Source organism: Equus asinus, chromosome 2, assembly GCF_041296235.1.
Source record: "Equus asinus isolate D_3611 breed Donkey chromosome 2, EquAss-T2T_v2, whole genome shotgun sequence".
NCBI lineage: Eukaryota > Metazoa > Chordata > Mammalia > Perissodactyla > Equidae > Equus > Equus asinus.
Genome location: NC_091791.1, coordinates 101,693,650 through 101,713,076, shown reverse-complemented (window position 1 = coordinate 101,713,076; position 19,427 = coordinate 101,693,650). Strand labels below are relative to the sequence as shown.

Sequence of the window (19,427 nt, the reverse complement as noted above, 5' to 3'; positions counted from 1 at the left end):
TCAAACAATGAATTATTCTCATCAAACAAGGAAGGTTTCAACCACCTGAAAAGAGGTCATTCATCACGGCTTCTTACTGGGGTTCCAAGTAAGGCAGTATTTGGGAAAGTTAGCTACTCAAAGGAAGTCTGAAAATGACTGCAGCAGTAAACACCTTCCTCTTGACCAAGAAGGGACTCACCCCAAAAGTGTCTTCCTCTGGCTTGTGGGTCACAGTGATAGGAGGTGTGGGGCTTTCGTAGACTGAAAACCAAACAGAGAAGGAGGAAGGTGGTTAGTTTTCTGGCTACGGGAGGCTCAGCCACAGTCCCCCTCTGACTCCCATGCCCCCTCAAGAGTTCTTGCTGGAGAACATTCCTTTAAAGCCAGACTCTTACTGCCTGACCCCCCACCCCCACCCACTTTGCAGGGGTCCCCAGAGACCAGGTCCCTGTCCAGCCGCCCAGCCAGTGCTGACAGCCCAAGGGCAGGCTTCAGAAGGAATAAAGGACTTTCATTCCCATCTTCCTATCCCATCCTAGAGTAAATCATGACACCTGGGCAACATGGGCCATGAGCTACTGGATAGAAAAGAGGAGAAAAATGCTTTGGGATCCCGGCCAGGGTCTGGATTCAGCACATTTTGTTGGTGATGGCAGCTGTTGCTGATGCTCTGCTACTCTCTGTTGTGAGCACTCCATTGCCTGTTTCCAGCTCTTTCCTCTTTCCCTCTTCACACATCAGTGAGTCCGGGAGGCCCGTGGCCCCATAAACAACTCACTGTCCATTCCCTAACGTGGATTTCAGAACACAATGGCGGCTCAAGTTAAGCAGCAATTTCATCTGACCAGAAAACACCAGCTTTTCCCAGCAAAACCTGGATGGAAAGGCAAGTATCAGTTTGTCCTCCATCTAAAATCACCTCCTTAGTGAGAGATGGCCCCAATTCAGAATTCTCTGGAAGGACATTCTGTGAGATGACAAGTCCTCTAGGACTGAGGACAAATAAAGGAATCACAGGTGATATTTACATCGGTGCCAAACAGCAAGGGGTCCCCTAAACAGGACTGTCTACTATTTCAGGCCACACAGGGGGTAGAAATGGCAGCAACTACTGCTATGATCTTCTCATGAGGGAGAAAAGAAAAGGAATAAATATGGGTTTTGGGTTTTCCCACAGCCCGTGAGCAAGCCATCAAAATCCTTTTGGCATTGTCTAGCTCCAAACTGCCTAGCCCCAAACTGCTTATAAACTGAGCCTCAATAATCCCATTTGAGGACACACGAGCCTATCAGGAGACCTCGTAAATCACAGCTCTAGATGAGGTGAGTCCAAGCCAAATTCTGGGGGCCTTGGAGCAGGTGAGAAATATTAGCAAGCATGGAGACTCCACATTCTCTCCTCACAAACAACTGAGATGATCAAACAAGAGCCTACCAGGGCATGTGAAACTCCGCATCCTTCCTGACATGACCCCTTTCCATCCAGGAAAGAAGACTCACCACATGGTCAGACCCTAGAAAGCTCCCTGGGGGAAACTGAGGCACAGAGCGGCCACCCAAGGAGAATTTATACTCTCCAGTTCCTTTCATAGTTCACTCAGATGCTCTCAGCTGCTGTGGGTCTGGGGATGGTGCTGGCATATGAAAGAGGGCTATTTGGATCCCAAAGTTACCAAAAGTATCAGAATAAATCAGTTTCAAAGCAAAAGGTAAAGCAAACTTACTAGAGACAAAGTTATCCGTGCTCTCTGCAAAAAAGACAAAGAGACAATTAACAAATGTAATAAAACCCAGGACAGATGCACTGTATCTTCCTAACGACATCCCCCACTGATCAGGATCCCCTGGTACCCCAGCAAGTGAAAACTAAAATCCTTGGCCTGTTGCCCCCACCCTCACGCTATACTACCTCTTCAGGAAGTGGTCTTCCAAATGAAGAATAAATAAGACATGAAGCTGCTGATTTCAAGGGAGACGGCCTGGCCCACCTGGGGACTAGAAACCAAACTGAGATGGGGGATTAAACCTAGACGCCATGTCTGTCCCACAGTCCTCCCTTCTCTGGGTACCCAGACTTCTGGGCATCTCGGTGGGACATTAGAGTCAAGAAGAGATGTTTCAGCGTAGGCTTCCCCAGACCTTTCTTGAAAATGCCAGCTATGATCTCAAGACAAAATTCCTCAGATCCATATGTAGAGTTTATTCTAGTAAGTCATTGACATGTTTCTTGGGAATTCCTCCAGAACCTGCTCAGCCCCCAGATGAAAATGTGACATTTGATCTTTGGCTCTAGAAATGGGTCACCTAATAATGAAAGCTTGGCATTATTAGACAGTGATTATGATCCAGGGGCTGTGCTAAATGCTCTAGCGAATACATCACTCAATCCTTACAGCCATCCTAGGAGGTAGGTAGCACAAGCCCCATTTAACAGATAAGGAAACAGGCTCATAGAGATTAAGTAACTAATCAAATCTCACTCGTCTAAGAAGGGATAGAGCTGGACTCAAACCCAAGTCTGGCTCTTATCCACTCTGTCAGAGATCCTCAAACTTTAGCATGCACCGGAATCATCTAGAGGGTGATCACTACCCTTCTCCAATAAAAGAAACGAGGGCTCCTTGGAGAAATGTATAATTTCAGGCTGTGGCAAAGAAAGTACAAGATGTGCCTGGACCATCTTGTGGTACTAGAAAGTAAGAAAGTGCTCAAAAATTAATGGGGACATGGAGAAAGGACACAGGAGCCAACGTGAAAGAGTTTCCAATGGCCAAATGTGGGACAGTTTGGGCAACAAAATAAATAATGAAATGATAGTCATGGATTGTTACGGGCTGAATTAGATCTGCACAAAATTCATATGGTGAAGTCCTAACCCCCAGTAGTTTAGAATATGACCGTATGTGGCATAGGGTCTTTAAAGAGGTAATTAAGTTAAAATGAAGTCATTAGGGTGGGCACTAATTGAATATGACTGGTGTTCTTATAAAAAGAGGAGATTAAGCCACACACACACACACACACACACACACACACACTCACACACACACACACAGAGATGACCACGTGGAGACACAGGGAGCAGACGACCACCTACAAACCAAGGAGAGAGGGCTCAGAAGGAACCAACCCTGCCCACACCTTGATCTCAGACTTCTAACCTCCAGATAGAAAATAGATTTCTGTTGTTTAAGCCACCTCGTTTCTGGTCCTTTCTTATGGCAGCCTTAGCAAACTAACACATGGATTACAAGCCATAGGACCAAAAAAAAATAATATCCATGAGTCCACACCAATATAAATAAGTAATTTAGTAAATAAATGGGAGAAGAGAAAGCTCTTCCTTACAGTAGAATTTCAATTAATAAATGTAGAAGGAATGAGGGAAATAGAAAAGTCGCCATTGACAAATACCACAGTAATCATTGTTTCAGACAAGAATTATCAATGAATGCTAAAATTAATGTGTGATGGAATAAGAAACAAGATATTTACAAAGTTTCAAAACATTATACTTATTAATCACAAAGAGAAAAATAATCACTTTGCAGTGGAGAAAGCTGGCAGACACCAGCCTGAGCAAGCGATAAAGTTAACATCACCAGTAACGAGATGCAAGGACATCAAGTGTCCCCTGATAAGATGTCCTGAAAGGGCCCAGCACCACTTCTGTGGAGCTCTTGCCCAAAAGGCATAACTGGAATTTAATCATGAGAAAACACCAGGCAAACTCAAATTGTAGGACAGTCTACAAAATAACTAGTGAATATTCTTAGAAAGTGCACAGATCGTGAAAAACAAAGACAGGCTGAGGAACTGTCCCAGATTTACAGAGACCAAAGTGACGCAGTAGCTAACTGCAATGTACAACCCTGGGCTGGATCCTAGAGAAGGAAAGCACAGCAGTGGGACAACCGAAACGATTTAAATAAAGCCTGTAGGTGCAATGATAGTGCCGTATCAATGTTAACAGCCTGATTTCAATCATTGTATTGTGGTTATGTCGAGGTGAAGGGTATGAGGACTTCTTTATACTGTTTTGTCACTTTTTCATATGAATCACAAACTATTTCAAAATGAAATCTTTAAAAATTAAAAATAAAACAACACATAGGGTATCGGTCCTCACCCCAGAGTTTCTGATTCAGGACGTCCAGGGTGGGTCATGAGAATTGATATTTCTAAGCAGCTTTCAGCTGATGCTGATGCTGCTGGTCCCCTTGAGAATCACCGCATTATACTACACCTTTTCCTGCCACAAGCCTACCACACCCTGAAAAGTAAGAACCATCCATTCATTCATTTCTTCATTCATTCTGGGTCTCCCGTTGACCAGGCCCTTGGCTGAGCCCCCACAGTCATCATAATCACAGCTCTGTGAAGTAGGAAGCAGAAAATATTCTTCTCCATCTGTGGGGAAAAGGATGCTGTCTGTGAAAGCATCATGTACAGGACTTCAGAGCAAGTCCTGTTTACAGTAAATGCACTGTTGATAGGCTGCTTGTTTTTGTCCATTTTGCGTTGTTTTGGGGGACAGCAGCAGAGCGTTCTCTAAATTCCTGAGCGGGCCTTTCATGCCACCACCCTCTTCTAAACTTCAGGTGAACAAATGCCTGATTTGGGGGGAAGATGGCAGAGAGGGAGTTCTAGCCTTGGCTTCAGAGCCCGAGAAAAGAGAGGTGCCAGATCGATTCGTAGTTTACACTGATTTGCATATTTCTCATAAGGCTCCCATTTATTAGAGAATATTCTCACATCTGTCAAATGCTTTGGCCGAGTCTGTGAACCCTGTAATCTCCTAGTCTGCATGCATGCTTAGCTCCTGTGCCAGAGCCTGCAAACCCTGACGCATCCGGGAAGCCCATGAGCCCTGAGACAGGAAGAACTCAGGGTCCTCTCTAACCCGTGCGGGGGACTCAGACGTTCGCAGTGGAAGAAGATGGTACCCAGGAATCATCCCCACCTCTGACCTCCACCAGTAGGCTGGGAGGACCACTGGACCAGTATGCCAAGGCGCTATCTGTACATGAACCAGGACTGGGCAATGGAGACAACGGTCTCCTCCAGTCCCCAAACTCCCCCAGAAGGGCCCTATGGGAAAATCCAGTGGGGTCCAGAGAAGGGAGAAGAGAGAGAGACAGCAGCTTGTGTCCAACAGAGAGAGGAGGACCGAGAAGTCATGATGAGAAGAGGTGCCCTGGCTTTAGACGTGAGGAGGGAGGGGGAAGGCTGCTCCAGAGCTATGGCAGCTCACTTATTCCTAAATATTTTGGCAAGTCTTCCCAGATATTTGTTACACACACACACACCCCCTTGGCAACATTTCTCCTTCTATCACATCATCATCTAAGGGTCCCCAGCTCCACACTCTCCCGCAGACTAGAGGCTTCCAGGACACCTCCCACCTTGACACGGTCCTCAGCCACCCCTGCCCCTCCCCTCCTGACACTCGGATCCCTAATTCCTCATAGCTTCCCACTCTCACGCTCAGATCCCTTCTGACAGGCCCTCTGAGGTCCTAGAACACTAAAGAGGATTCAGCTTCATGCTTCTAGAACAAATCTCCCTAATCAATCCTTCCAGGGGCCTCCTACACCAAGGCTGAATGCCACGCTAAATGTTCTAGCATTTCTCTGGAAATGGAGAAGAAAATACCAACATTTGTACAGCATGCACATTTTCTAGAACATTTTCATTTTAAGGTCCTACCCTGAGAAAATCCTTACTGAAGGAAGCCTCTGCGTTTGCAGGCTGCTCCCTTAAATATATTCATTCTAATCAAATCTCTCCCAGGGGTCTCAGGCCCATGAACAGGAGGAAAGGAGACCCCCATCTTCAGATCTCTGTTTTCCCCCCAAAACAGATCCCCTTCCAGTCACCCTTGGATATTCTTTAAAAAAAAATTAAAAACAAACCGTAATTCTGTGCTTACTCCATGCCAAACATGGTTGTAAATACTGTAGGTGGATTAATCCATTGTATGTGAAGTAATCTGTACCACACCTTTGAGGTAGAAACAGGGGATTGAGTGATTTGCCTGAGAGCACAGAGGCTGACGAGCGACTGAGAGAGAATCTGAACCTGGCAATGTGGCTGCACAACCACTACCCCAGACGAAACCGCCCCGAGACTTAGAGCTTACTAGCTTGAGCAGATCTTGATGCCTGGCTCTAGAACTCCTGAACGCATCTCTCTCCACCCAAGGAATCCTAGGACCTAACAGCCAACAGCTGCTGAAGCTTTGAAGACACAGAACTAAACCCTTGGCACACATCACTTCGTGGAATCCTCATGGCGGTTTAGGCAGGAGCTCTTGTGATCACTCCCATTTCACAGATGGAGAACCAGAGGCACAGAGAGTGATTGTCCTTTGCTGTGTGCCAACCAGGTACTGAGCCCCATTCCAGGAGCCCAGGCCACCCATCTGGTAGTGCCACAGATGAGATTTGCACCTCAGTCTGTCTGATTTCAGAAAGCTTATTCTTAACCTCTATGTTCTGCTGCCCGGGAGCCAGAGAGGGGTACCTATGATCAATACGATGTCCCCCACCCCCACATCAGAGGAGAAGAGCAGGAATCCAGACCGCCTTTATCTCCAAGGCTCAGGAGGAGAGAGGTTTACTGCCTGCTCTCCTAGATAATTTACTCTCCTGAACATTTAGACATTTTGTCACTTGACACGACCGGCCCCTTTTCCCTGTCACTGCCTTTTCATCATCCATTGATTCCTTTATAAACAAGCAAACCTTCGCCAGGGTGACCTCAGCCGGGTGTAGATGGGTCTGAGCAAATGACTTCAGGTGAGCTGTCCCACTTCAGGCTCTGCTGTGACTCCACCCTCCCTCCTGCCTTCTGAGGCCAGAGGCCACCAAATGCCAGGGCCGCAGATGGCAAACCAGGGAGCACCTGCGTCTCCTGGGGGCTTGTTAAAACACAGACCGCTGGGCCCCACCCCAGAGTTTCTGACTCAGTGGCCTGGGTGCAGTTTGGGGATTTGAGTTCTAACACATGCCCAAGTAATGCAGATGCTGCTGGTCCGGGGACCACCCTTCGAGAACCGCTGGCCTACAAAGCGTTGATAAGGTGAGGAGTGTATCCAGAGACTATGAGAAGGAGCTGCTGTGCTTGTGGGAACAGAGGAGGTGTCTATATGGCAGGGCAGATGCAGAAAAAGCTGCACCTACCACACAGCCCCCCACTCCTGCTGCCCCATGGCTCTCAGGACATGCTCTGTGGGGAGTATCCTAGAGTGGCTCATCCTCCCTCCTGAGCATTCTATGGCTCCCGACTCCCTCCAGGCCCCAGGAGCCTCCCTTTGGAAACAGAAGCATTGCTTCAGGGGGCTCCACTCCTCACTCACTGAGAGGTCTGGACCCTCCTCTTTAAGAAACAGAAGTCATTCTCAAATCACTAGGTGGGCACAGGCAGGGCGAAGGGCCACTCCAGCCCTTTATGCCAACAAAGCCTAGCCTGACTTTGTGGGCTGTGAGAGCAAATCTCTACATCCACAGTGTGGCCAGGAGTCTCCTAGCTCCCCACAAGAGCCCCACACGGTCCACAGTGGGAAGTGTCCTGAGGCCTTTTATTGGGCATCCTGGGGATGACGTTGGAAATGCTGGACCACAGGGCATTGTGAGGGTCTCAAACATCAGCAGCTCTCGATCCTCTTGTGAATGATGGCCCCATCATCCCCTGGACCTCAGTGGCAGGAATTTAGCTTCACGTGCAGCCTGATTTTTCCAGAATTTCACTCGTGGAGCCTCTAATTCGAGTTTCCTTGCACTAAGATAAAGAAGTTCTCCTGGAGGTGCCACCCCCTGGTCGTCTAGGCTGTGAAGCTGCCTTCACACAAGCAGATGCTGCTTAGCACCAGCTCACACTGCCCTCCTTTCTGTGTGAGTGTCTCTGTGTCATATCTGTCTTTACACTCCCCCTTTATGTCCTCAGAACCCCTGAGATCTGGGGATTGAAGGCCAAGAGGTCATCCACTCTGCTTCTAGCAGAAATCACCAAGGTCATCAAAGATCCAGGCCCTCACTGACAGGAACTTGTCAATGGCTGAATCTACCAAGACATTCTGCCACCATTTTCACTAAGCTCTTTTGGTGTTTTCTTCTCCTTCAACTTCAGGAAGGTATTTGAAATATTCTGGCCCAGACAGAGAAAGACAGAATCTCCTCTTAAAATCCCGTCAAACAAAGTTTTTTCATTACTCCAAAGGCTACCCCTGCGCCACTTGACGTTGGTACCATCACAGGCTGAGAACATCAGTCACCACTCCATCAGCTCACCAGGAGCAAGACAGGAAGGGAGACACGCCCCTGGGTGCCTAGATTCGAGCCACGTCTTGCTACCGACCAGCAAGCAGAAAGAGGTTCATTCAGTTCACACGTGTTAAATGTAGGGCTGAACAGGATGGACCCCAAAGCCCCCTGCAATGGCAGGTCATGGAACCATCATTACATGCCAAACCCTGTGACATGTGCTTTATACACCCAAGTCATTTAAAAGCCTCAAGATTCTTAAGGGAGTGGTACAGTCATGTCCCTTTCACAGATAAGGGAATTAAGGCTCAAAAAAGCAAACTTTCAGGCCCACAGTCTCCCAATAAATAAAGGTCCGGTCAAGATTGTCCATCATTCTTGTCCAACTCTCAAGTCCCTGATTTCTCTACCATAACACAGTATGCCCTTATATGCACATGTGTGTATTTCTGAGGTGGTCTTGGTTTGTGTTGTGATAGCAATTGGAAAACAGAGACTTTATCTAATTTACACAAAACGCTAGTGGTGGCTGAATATGCTCCAACGTGTGTTTGGTTCCCCACAATAACAGTGTTAATGTTGACGCTGCTTCTCCTCTCAAGCTACCACACCCCATGCCCCCAAGCTCCTAGAAGGAATCAGTGCACCCGGGAGCGGACTGCCCTCACCTGGAAAGGGCTCCTTGAGGAAGTGGCCGTTGATGGTCTGGTTGGCCGTGCCCAGCGGGTTTTTGGCAATGAGGGTGTAGTTGCCGTTGTTGTAGTGGGTGGGCTTGTTGAAGAGCAGGCAGCCCTCGGAAACCTCCCCCTCCTGGTAGTACTCCACGTGGATGATCTTGGACTCCCGCAGCGGCTGCCCGTTGTGTAGCCAGTGCAGTGTGGGCGGTGGGTTGCCACGCACCACGAACTCGATGCAGTGCTCCAGGCGCAGCTCGGGCTCCTCCAGGCTCACCACACGCGGGGGGTCTGCCGAGGGAGAGGCCAGATGAAGCCCAGGACACAGAGTGTCCAGCCTTCCAGGAATCCCAATTCTTCCCCACCCAGCTCTGAAAAGACTGAGGGAATCAAAGGGCCCCCCACCAGCACCCTGAAAGAGGAGAAGAGATGTCTATCTTCACCCAGGCTGCCCAGATGTATAACTGGAGGGTTCCCTCTCTTGACCTGTTACGGGTTTACCAAAAGGCAGACTTGGGCCAACATAGTTGCATCCTGAACACATGGTTGTGTTAGAGGCACACCATCTTCTGAGGATCAGGAACACCCTTTCTGGGCTTACTAGTCAAGGACTGCCTTGCTTAGCCCTGCCCTACAGGAGTCTTTCTGCCGCTCCTAGTAGACCAGGCCCACTGCTCTGGCTCAGCCTCCTCTCGGCCTCCTGCACCAGCACCCCCTTGGTGCACAGCCACCCTCCACAATGGCAACCACTCACAGTGGACGGTGAGGGCAACACTGGCATTGCTCATGCCCACCACGTTCTCTGCAATGCACGTCAGGGTGAAGCCATTGTCCTCACTCGTCACATTTACCAGGGTCAGGTTGATGGCATGTACATTGGTCCAGTTCAGATTTGTCTAAAACCCCAATAAAAAGACAACAATCAAACAGTTTCTACAAGGGCGGCTCCCCCACCTAACCCCCAAACACCTTTAGGAATAAGGAAAGCCGAGTAGAAGGCGAAGGAGGCCTTTCCAGGGACTGACACCAACCAAGTTCCAGGCTCCCCACAGTCAACAGTTCAGGTGATCCTCACTTTTACCCTATAGGGCGAATGATAGCATTATACCCATTTTACAGATGGGGAAACTAAGGCACAGAGAAGTTTAGTAGCATGTTTAATAAGATGGCTAGAAAATATTGCAGCTGGAGGGAATCCGAGTCTACATGGTTCTTCCTGTAGAGATAGGACCACAGACTTTCCCTTTCCTTCGCCCTTATTCTCACATCTCTTTCTTCAATTCATGATTTAGCTCATTAAGACTAAGAGGTGATGGCTCTCCAACCTCCTGATGGGACCGGACCCTAGGACACCTACCTGGTGGGTGTTGATGGACTGCAATCCAGTGACTATCCAGTCCACATCAGGCAGGGGCGATCCAGAGCCGTTGCAAGTGATGACAGCATTGTCACCCTCTCGTACAGTCAGGTTGACATGGCTCACACTGATCTCAGGAAGGTCTGGGAGGGAGGACAGGGCGGGTGCAAAGATAGGCAAACGCTTACTACCAAAACTTTGTCCATGGTGGCCCTTCTTGCTTTGCCCAATAAAGACTCCAATACAACCTGCTTGAGCTCTCAGAAGGCTCCCACGTCCAAGAAGCTTCATACCACCTCCCAGCAGATGTCAGAACTCAGAATTTAAGCCCGTGCAGTTGGACTCTCCTACGTGGCAGGGAGTGGGTGGGGGTGGGGCAGTTGCTCAAGGCATGCAGGTCCAGCAATAAAGTCACATGGCACCTTCCATTTTGGGCACTTGTTCCCAAAAATTTGTCCTGCTTCAGATACCCATGGGGAACTTGCTAGAAATTCAGACCTGTGGAACCCATCCCCAGACATTCCCAGAAAGTCTGTGAAAGACATTCTTGTAAGTCTGTGGTTGGGTGCACGAATCTGCTTTTCTAAAAGTGCCTTAGATGCTCCCGATCCAGGAGGTCCAGAGACCACACCTGGAGATATGCTCCTTCAGGACTGGTTGATAAGCAACGCACAGAAAGAAAGGAATCTGTCTGATGAGAAGGGGCACAGTTAACCCCCTTCTGTATTCCTAGAACCAACCTTCCCACGACTGGCTCACATAAGGACAAGAGTGAGCAAGGAGGCAAAAGGTGAGCCAGACCCGCACCCAGTGGAGAGTTCAAGGCTGGGGGGGCGGTAGAGAAACAAAGACCCCGGCTCTCCTGGCTAATGCACAGCCCCATCTCTTATGTCAGGCATGCCTCCTGGAGGCTGCTGGGGCTGGGCAGCTCACTCACCACACTGACTGATGTTCATGCGGAAGAGAGGGAGCTGGGAGCCGTCGGCCCCGACGCAGTAGAGGTTCTGGCTGTTCAGCCTGGCCTCGCCCTGCTCCTGCCACAGCTGCATCCAGCGGATGTCACAGCTGCAGTTGAAGAAGTTCTGCTCCAACCTCCTGTGGGCAAGAAGAGAGGGAAGGGGACTCCTGAACTGAAGACAGCCCAGCTCCCTCCCCAGCTCTAGGGCTGTGAGGCCAAGGGGGCCCCCACCTGCTCTTTGGGGATTAAAGAGAGAAGAGGTTTAGCAAGGTCTCAAAAGAAGTAAAACAATCTCTATGTAAGTCCATGAGTTCATTTAGTTTTTAAACTAACAAGCTCATTTAAAAAAAGAAATCCACCCCACCTAACTCACCTGGCAAAGAGACCCTTTAAAATACGTCAGCTTGGAGCGCTCTTTTGAAAGCCCTCCTGTGGCTTCCCATCTCACTGGAAGTCACAGTCAAAGGCCTGTGTGATCCACGTCACTCTGTATTATCTCTCTGACCTCCTCTCCCACCTCACCCTTCCCTCCTCTTCTTCAGCCACACTGACCTTATTGTCTGTCAAGTTCACTAGGATGACCAGCATGCTCCTGCCTCAGGACCTTTGCACTTGTGGTCCCTTCTTCCTACAGAGTTCTTACCCATAACATATCTGCTAGACTGGCTCCCTCAATAATACGATCTTCTCTGACCACTCCTTATAAAAAAGCCACCACCAACCTCTGCCATAACACTGCCCACTCCCTTCTTCTTTCTAGTATTTGTCACCACTCAGCATCAATTCAAATATTTATTTGCTTGTTTGTTTATTATCTGTCTCCAAACAAAAAAATTAAGCTCCACTGAGGTCAGAGACATTGCCTATTTGGTTCATTGCTGTATACGCAGTACCTACAACTGAGTCTGGTGCAAAAATACTTGTTGAATGATTAGAGGAAGGATTGGAGGATGGGTGGATGGATGGATGGAAGGAGGGAGGGAAGGAGGGAAGGAAGGAAAGTTTACTCTCCCTGGGAGTAGGTGGTCAGCTGTCTCCAAGATCTGCTCAAAGCCCATCTTGAGACCAGCTTTATTCCATAAATTCAACAAAATCCTTAATAAGCACCTGCTCCATGTCTGGCTGGGGGCTGAGTGCTGTCAATGCAGAGATGAATAAGATCGTGTCTGCTCTCCAGGAGCACTCAGGTTGGTGATGAAGAATGCCTGATGGGGAAAGACTCAAGTTCAAGGCCTTCCTTCTCCACTGATTTTCCTTGTGACTTAGAGTGAGTCACCTCCCCTCTAGATGGGGTTATCTCATCAGGGGGACAAGGAAGGGCATTAGCTGATGCAAAACTCTTAAATTAAAGGGCACGTGATAAGTCTGAATGCCTGGATCACTAGGGAGAACATGATTCTCTTTCTGGACCAGCAAGGAGATGCATCTGTTGGTACCCAGAGGGAGGGGTGCTTGGATAACTGCACTAAGACCCAGGATATTTTTGACAACTGGCAAATTCCAAAATAGTTAAGCACACATCCGAATTACTCAGCTTTCAGGAAACAGTGAGGCCCCTGGGAGGAGGAGTCAGTGTTCCCAGCCACTAGGACACTGCAGGGAGAATGTGCAAACAGCCCTGCCTTATAACCTCTTAGTCTAAGGAGCTTGTGACATCTCTCTGCACATCACCCTCTTTCAGAAGAGGCAAAGGGAACTAACCTTTACTGAGCATCTGTTTCTCACAGCTACCCTAGGAGACAGAGTATTGTGCCCATACAGATGAGGGACACCCTCTTATGTTAGGAGGCGTTAAGTCACATGTTCAAGGTCCCCTGGCTGGTGTGTTACAAAGCAAGTTCTCAAACCTCAGCCCATTAGACTCCAAAGTCCATGTACTTTCCACCCCGTCTATCACGCACAAGGCACTCTCAGGTGCAGTGGAAGATGCGAGGAGGGGCAAGGCAGGATCCTTGACTTCAGGAGTGCACGGAGGAAGAGACGGGGGAGAAGGGAGAGGGGACGCTGTAGGCTGAGGGGTGAAAGCAGGAAGAAAAGGTTGCGCCCGGGCACCGGGAAATGAAGCTGGAAGGAGTAGTGGAAGCCGGATGGCAGAGGACTCCCACTGCCACATCAGGAGGTTTGGAAGTCATCAGGGGGCAGTGGGAACCGTTGAGGCCCTCAGAGCTGAGAATGACATGAACGAAGCAGGTCTGTAGGAAGAGTAACACGACGACATGGTGCAGGGCAAACAGGAGAGGAGGAGAGCTAGCCGCTGGAGAGGACAGCAGTCAGGATGTCTTAAGAACACAGGTCACCGTGTATGGTCATCAAGTGCGTGCAGTCCTCAAAGGCACCCAGCCAAAGGGATAAACAGGAAATGAGATCTGGTCTGCACACCCTGACCAGACCTGGTGCCTGTCATGGGGCTACATCCACCTAGAGGGGGCGCCTTTTCTCGTTCACATACAGGCACCATGTAGGCTGGCATGCTCTAGGTCCATGTTTCTCCAACTTTTGGGATGCAGGACTCTTTTTCACTCTTAAAAATTCCTGAGGGCCTCAAAGAGCTTTCGTTGATGTGGATTATATCTACCACTATTTACCATATTAGAAACTAAAACAGGAAATTTTAAAACACAAGAATGCATTAGCTCAAACTCCATTAGTCATCAGAGCCAATGATGTTATCACATGTCCCGTGGTCTCTGGAAAACTCCACTGTACGCTTGTGGAAGAATGGAGCAAGAAGGGCAAATAACATCTTAGTGTTATTATGAAAATAGATGTTACCTCATGGTCCCCTGAAAGGGTCTTGGGGACCCCCAAGGGACCCTGGACCACCATTTGAGAACTGCTGCCTAGTTGATAAGGGCCTAGAGTGGAGTAGTAAAGATTGGAGAGAGGAAATGGGAAGACGGGGCAAAGATCACGGAGGAAGACAAGGTGGTATTTGGTGCGCAGCTGGAAGTCGAAGAAAAAGGAAGAGTAGAAGACGAGCCCAAGGTTTTAAGCCCCAGAAGACAGGAAATCAGTGGAGGAGAGAAGAGCCTTTGGTTGAAAACAGAAGAAAATGGAAAGGAAGGAGTTCAACATTAGGAATGAGGCTGGGCAGGGCTGAGGGATGAGGAGGAAGAGATCAAGGTCCTGGGGGAGGAAAAGGAAGGATGGGATCCAGAAGCCTTGGAGGTGTTTGCAGGGGGTTAAGAAATAGGAGAGAGAAAAGAAAGAAGGTAGATAGGAGGACATGAGAATGAAACAATAAAAATAACATGAAAATAACATTTGCATCACACTTACCAGGTGCCCAGCACTATGGTGAATGCCTTACAAGCAACACCCCATTTAACCCTCACAACAAGAGGGAGCACAGGGCAGGGGACATCTGACGGCTTCCTTAGGAAAAGCAGAAGGTCGAATTAGCTGCCCAGCCTGTGCGGGACCGGGAGGGGAAGGGAGGCCGGAGGAGGTGGGGCAGGAGTTTGGATTCCGGTCACAGGGGCTGCGAGGAGAGGCCTGGCAGCTGAGCTGGAATGGTACTGAGGGTCCAGATGCTTGAAGAGATTCGAACTGAACCAGACCAGCCTGGTTTTTCCCAGCTGCTCACTCGACAAGATGTGGTCATTCATTATTAAGTAGTCATAAAAATACAAATTATCCACCTGGGTGGAAAAGACTAACAAAGTGAGGGGCTTGGCTGGGCTGCTTCAAGCCACAGACACTCTACCCAGTCCTGCCTCCTGCACTGCTACGTACCCCAACACCTCAGGGCCCCCCAAAAGGCAGACAGTGTCAAAGGGTCCCGAGGCTGGTGGGAAAATCTGATGAGCTATCTGGGACGTGCCTAAGACACTGCCAGACACACTTTAACGGCTTTTTTGCTTCCTTCCATCATTTTCCTCCAGGACCTGACCCAACAGAAGGGATGCACCAGGAGACCTGGTCCTTTGCTCCAATCCAGAGTCTCCTAGAAACTGCAAAAGAGCCTTGAGTTTTTCCCCACTCCCTTCGGACTTTCCTCCCAGAAAGCAAGTAACACACAGCAGAAAACATTTTGAGTCTCAACACAGTGGTACCCTGGGCTTCCTATTGGGCAAATCCACCATTGTCTTCATATCCTGACCAGAGAGGATTCAAACAGTGAGGTGGGCCAGAAGCAAAGAAGGGCAAGCCCTGGGTCTAAATGATGATCTCCCTCCTCCCATCAAATCTGGTCTCGAGCAGTGGACGGAGCCTTTGCCAGGGCTCCAGGGGCAGACTCCAGAGCCTAAAGCAAGGCTTTCCCTACTCCATCAATAATGCAAGAGGCCCCATGAATAATACAGCAGCATCTGCTTCAGGGCGAAGCTTACCAACACCCAGCCCTCGCCCCAAGATGGCCCGGGGCCTAATCACAAGGCCCTGGGGGCTTCCCACAGATTAACTCAGCCCCATCGGGACATGTGCACAGACACTGCTACACAGCCAAGCCCATGGCTGGATGTTCAGAAAACACTGATTCCTCTCCAGTCATTGCCCTGGTTTTCCTCTCCCCTCCACAGCATCAGTGCTGCCAGTGGCAATCCTGGGGCCAGGCAGTGGAAATTGGGCAAGGACCCAGATCTACTGTTGCAGAAGAAAGCACACCCAAAGGACCAAGTAATCAGCTCGGGCCTCCTGGAGAGAACCACAGTCCGATGGTAGAGAAAGTACTCGAACAAATGATCTGAGTCAAACCAGCTGTGTCACCTTGGGCAAATACAGTAGGCTGAATTGTGTCCCCTAAAAAGATATGTCCAAGTCCTCACCCCCCAGGACCTGTGAATGTGACCTTGTTTGGAAAGAGAGTCTTTGCAGATGTAATCAAGTTAAGGATCTTGGGAAGAGATCCTTCTGGATTCAGGTGGGCCCCAAATCCAATGACTGGTGTCCTTATAAGAGAAAGAAGGGAGAGATCAAAGTCAAAGAGACAGGGAAGACAGCCATGGAAGGTGGAGGCAGAGACTGGAGTGACGCGGCCAGAAGCCAAGGAGCCCTAGGAGCCACCAGAAGCTGGGAAAGACAAGCAAGGGCTCCTCTCGAGAGCCTCTGAAGGGAGTGTGGCCCTAACGGCAACTGGATTTCAACTTCTGGCCTCCAGAACAGAGAGAGAATCATTTTCTGTTGCTTTAAGCCGCCAAATTTGCAATAACTTGTTTAGACAGCCCCAGGAAACTAACACAGCAAATAACCTAGTTCTCCAAGGCTCTGAGTTACCTTCTGTGAAATGGGGGTAACTGTGCTTGACCTTCTTTCTTCACTGAGTTATTACGAGGATTAGTGATAATATATGTTAACATGCCTTGTGAAATAAAAGGGTCTATCAAGAGGCCCGAAATTATTATTATAGTAATGCTATTATTAATATGATTGTTTAGTGACTTCTCTGAGAGCCATGGAAAGTGGTCATGGCCAGGACTGGGAGAAGGAAATTGCCAGGATCGGCCTAAACTCATCCCAATACTGAGTTAATATTTTACCAAGTCTATTAAATCTGCCAATTGCACTAGAGGTAATTATCACTTTGCTTTAAGAAAATGAAATATTCCAATCTATTTTAATCATGTCTGCTTTGTGCATGCAGGGTATTAAGAGAAGCCTGTTCAAGATACACTAATGGCCCTTCGGGTATTTCTGGAAGGTTTCTGTGCTGTGGGTTTATATCGTCTGTTGCCTCTTGCCTTTGCCTAAATTGTATCACGGGATTCAGAATCCAAGCTTCCTTCCTTTCTAATTCATTCTTATCTCTAAGACAATCTCTTTGATTCTTGCTCTGATTTCTGGACAGACAGTTCCAATCTTCTCTGTAAGGAAAAAAACACCATCTTGCCATAACTAGAAACTTCTGAGAGCACTGTGCAATGCCAGCTTGAATTTCTTCAAACCCACGCCAGTGAAATAGCACTGGCTACTCCTAAGCAAGTCTTCAAAGGTGCTTCCAGTTCTCTCAGTAAGAGAAACACAACCTGGACCAATGCGGGGTCTTAGGCCAGGTGTTCGGCCATGACCGTATCCTTCAACTCACAAAAGTAAACGAGAAATGAGAACAGGAAGCCTTGAGCACATGACAAGGACTCGGAGATGCTAACTCGTTTAGGTGTTTTTGCCCTGTGATTCCACTCAGGGAGCCACCATCCTGAGAGTGGTTTCTGGAAGGAGATGCTAAGCATGTGGGGGGTTTTGCTGCGTTGTTTTAGGAAAGAGCATTGGTCTTGGGAAACCGCAAACCTGGATGGGGGAACGCTAATAATCACAATACTAATTGCCAGAGTTACCATTTACGAGCTCTGTGGTCTCGGACCAGTTGTTTAACTTGGCCAAGTCTCAGGTCCCTCATTTGTAAAACTGGCTGTAAAGATACCTTCCTTGTGAGATTGTCCCAAGGATGAAACAGGACCTCGTTCATATTAGGAGCTCAAGATATGCCTCTTCCTTCTCCTTCTCTACTACTGGAAAAGTTGTAGCCATTCAGCCCTTCCAATGGGGAATCCCAACAGCATCAGTTCCTATGGCAAGGATCCTCTAACTGGGGAGGAACTGGTCAGGGTAGGCAGAGGTCCTCAGTGACAGAATGAAATGTGCTAACAAATCATTGAATGCCCTAGTTTGCCCCTCTTTTCTGCAGAAGGTTGCTCAAAGCCTCACACTTTTGGCTTTGTGATCTTCTGGCTGCCACAGCCTCTTTCCTCTGGGGCCAAAACTCCTTCTTCCTGGAAATACCCGACGCATCCCACCCTCCAGCCCACAGCCTCCAGTGGGCAGACCCTGGCAGTCTAGATGGCTCGTGGCAGATGGCGCCATGTGGACTAATCAGGAAATCGGACAAGAAAATACAACCCCTTCTTCCATTTGCCAGGAATGGGGATTGTTTGGATTTTAATCATAGCCACAGCAAAGAGCCAACATGCAGTCCTTCGAGCCAAAAGATAAATTTTCCACTCTCAACATTCAATTCTTCCTCAAAAAATAGACCCCTCCCGGGGCGATTGCTTCTCAGAGGGGGCCTTCTTTATTTCCCAATATAATTTTTTTCTTATTTAACAATATGACAGAAATAAAATACTCCGTGGACATGGTGGCTCTCACAACTGACTCACACTGGAGGGAATGTCTTCATTCCTCCATAAGTCACATCTAGCTCACCGGTGCATCGATCCCAGGCAAAGATGAATGCAGAATCCCATGATCCTCTGGGAGAAATCTGACATTTTCTTTAAATATATATCCACGGAACAACTGTTTCTAAAACTCCATGAAACAGGTCACCAGGGCAGCACACCATTGATTTCATAGCCAGTGATTTTTTAGAAGGAGCTCTGAACATTTTCTCCATAATTCAGCCAACTGCAGACCCCAGATGTCTCCTGGAGAGACGCCATTCCTGGCCTCCCACAGATGAAGCACAGGCATTCCAGGAGAACTGGATGCGAGACTCCCAAGAGAGACAGGTCCCAATTAGCTCCTTTATGGCATAGCCCTGATCAGTGCTTGGGCAATGTAAGGAAGAACCACAATCATGCACTTTTCGAAAATTATTGAAGGACAGATCCTTGAATTGGAAACAGATTGAAGAAGCTGGGAGAGAGCTGAGCAGAGTGGTCATGACCTTGAGTCCATATGCTACCACTTATTTTATGGGTGACCTTAAACGAGACACTTAACCTTGCTAAGTACCTCGGTGTCCCCGAATGTGAAGTGATAGTAATAATTCCTACCTTATAGAATTATTATAAGGATTAAACTAAATAATGTTCATAATTCTACAGATTGCTTGGCACAGTGCCTGGCACAGAGTAAATCTCAGAAATCAGTGTTTGCTGACCATAGCAGTCATGTTAATTTACCTCTAAGGTCTTTCCCACCTACAAAGATGGGAATGAATACAAGGTACCAAGTGTAAGAGTCTGACATTTCAATGTCTGGGACAGAGCTGGCCTTTCAGTGCTTTATAAACAAATAAGTATATGTTTACCTTTTCCCAAGCTCAAGTAGGAGTTTTTATTGACACATATCTGGATCTCAGCCATGAGTGACTAAAGAACTCTGATCATTATGCCTATTGTGCCCAGACCAAAGGAGTAGCCTGGTGGGAGGGGAAAATCCTAAGAAAGGAAAGCAACCCACGCGGTATTGTCCTACACATTCCAACTCTGTCAAAGAGACAATCTCTGTACTTCTCATCTCTGGAACGGCCT

At 48.3% G+C, this 19,427-nt stretch overlaps 1 protein-coding gene across 8 annotated transcripts in view; it reads right to left on the bottom strand.

Annotated features, from left to right (window-relative positions):
• Window positions 1-19,427, bottom strand: part of NTRK3 (neurotrophic receptor tyrosine kinase 3) — a 367,286-nt gene that overhangs the window by 241,664 nt on the left and 106,195 nt on the right. For all 8 annotated transcript variants that reach the window (XM_044761568.2, XM_070495631.1, XM_070495638.1 and 5 more), the window contains 6 exons: window positions 11,215-11,372; window positions 10,278-10,420; window positions 9,675-9,816; window positions 8,915-9,211; window positions 1,707-1,730; window positions 182-243 (listed from right to left, as the gene is read on the bottom strand). In XM_044761568.2, coding sequence (XP_044617503.1) covers window positions 182-243; window positions 1,707-1,730; window positions 8,915-9,211; window positions 9,675-9,816; window positions 10,278-10,420; window positions 11,215-11,372 — 826 coding nt within the window. The remainder of the gene's footprint in view (window positions 1-181; window positions 244-1,706; window positions 1,731-8,914; window positions 9,212-9,674; window positions 9,817-10,277; window positions 10,421-11,214; window positions 11,373-19,427) is intronic.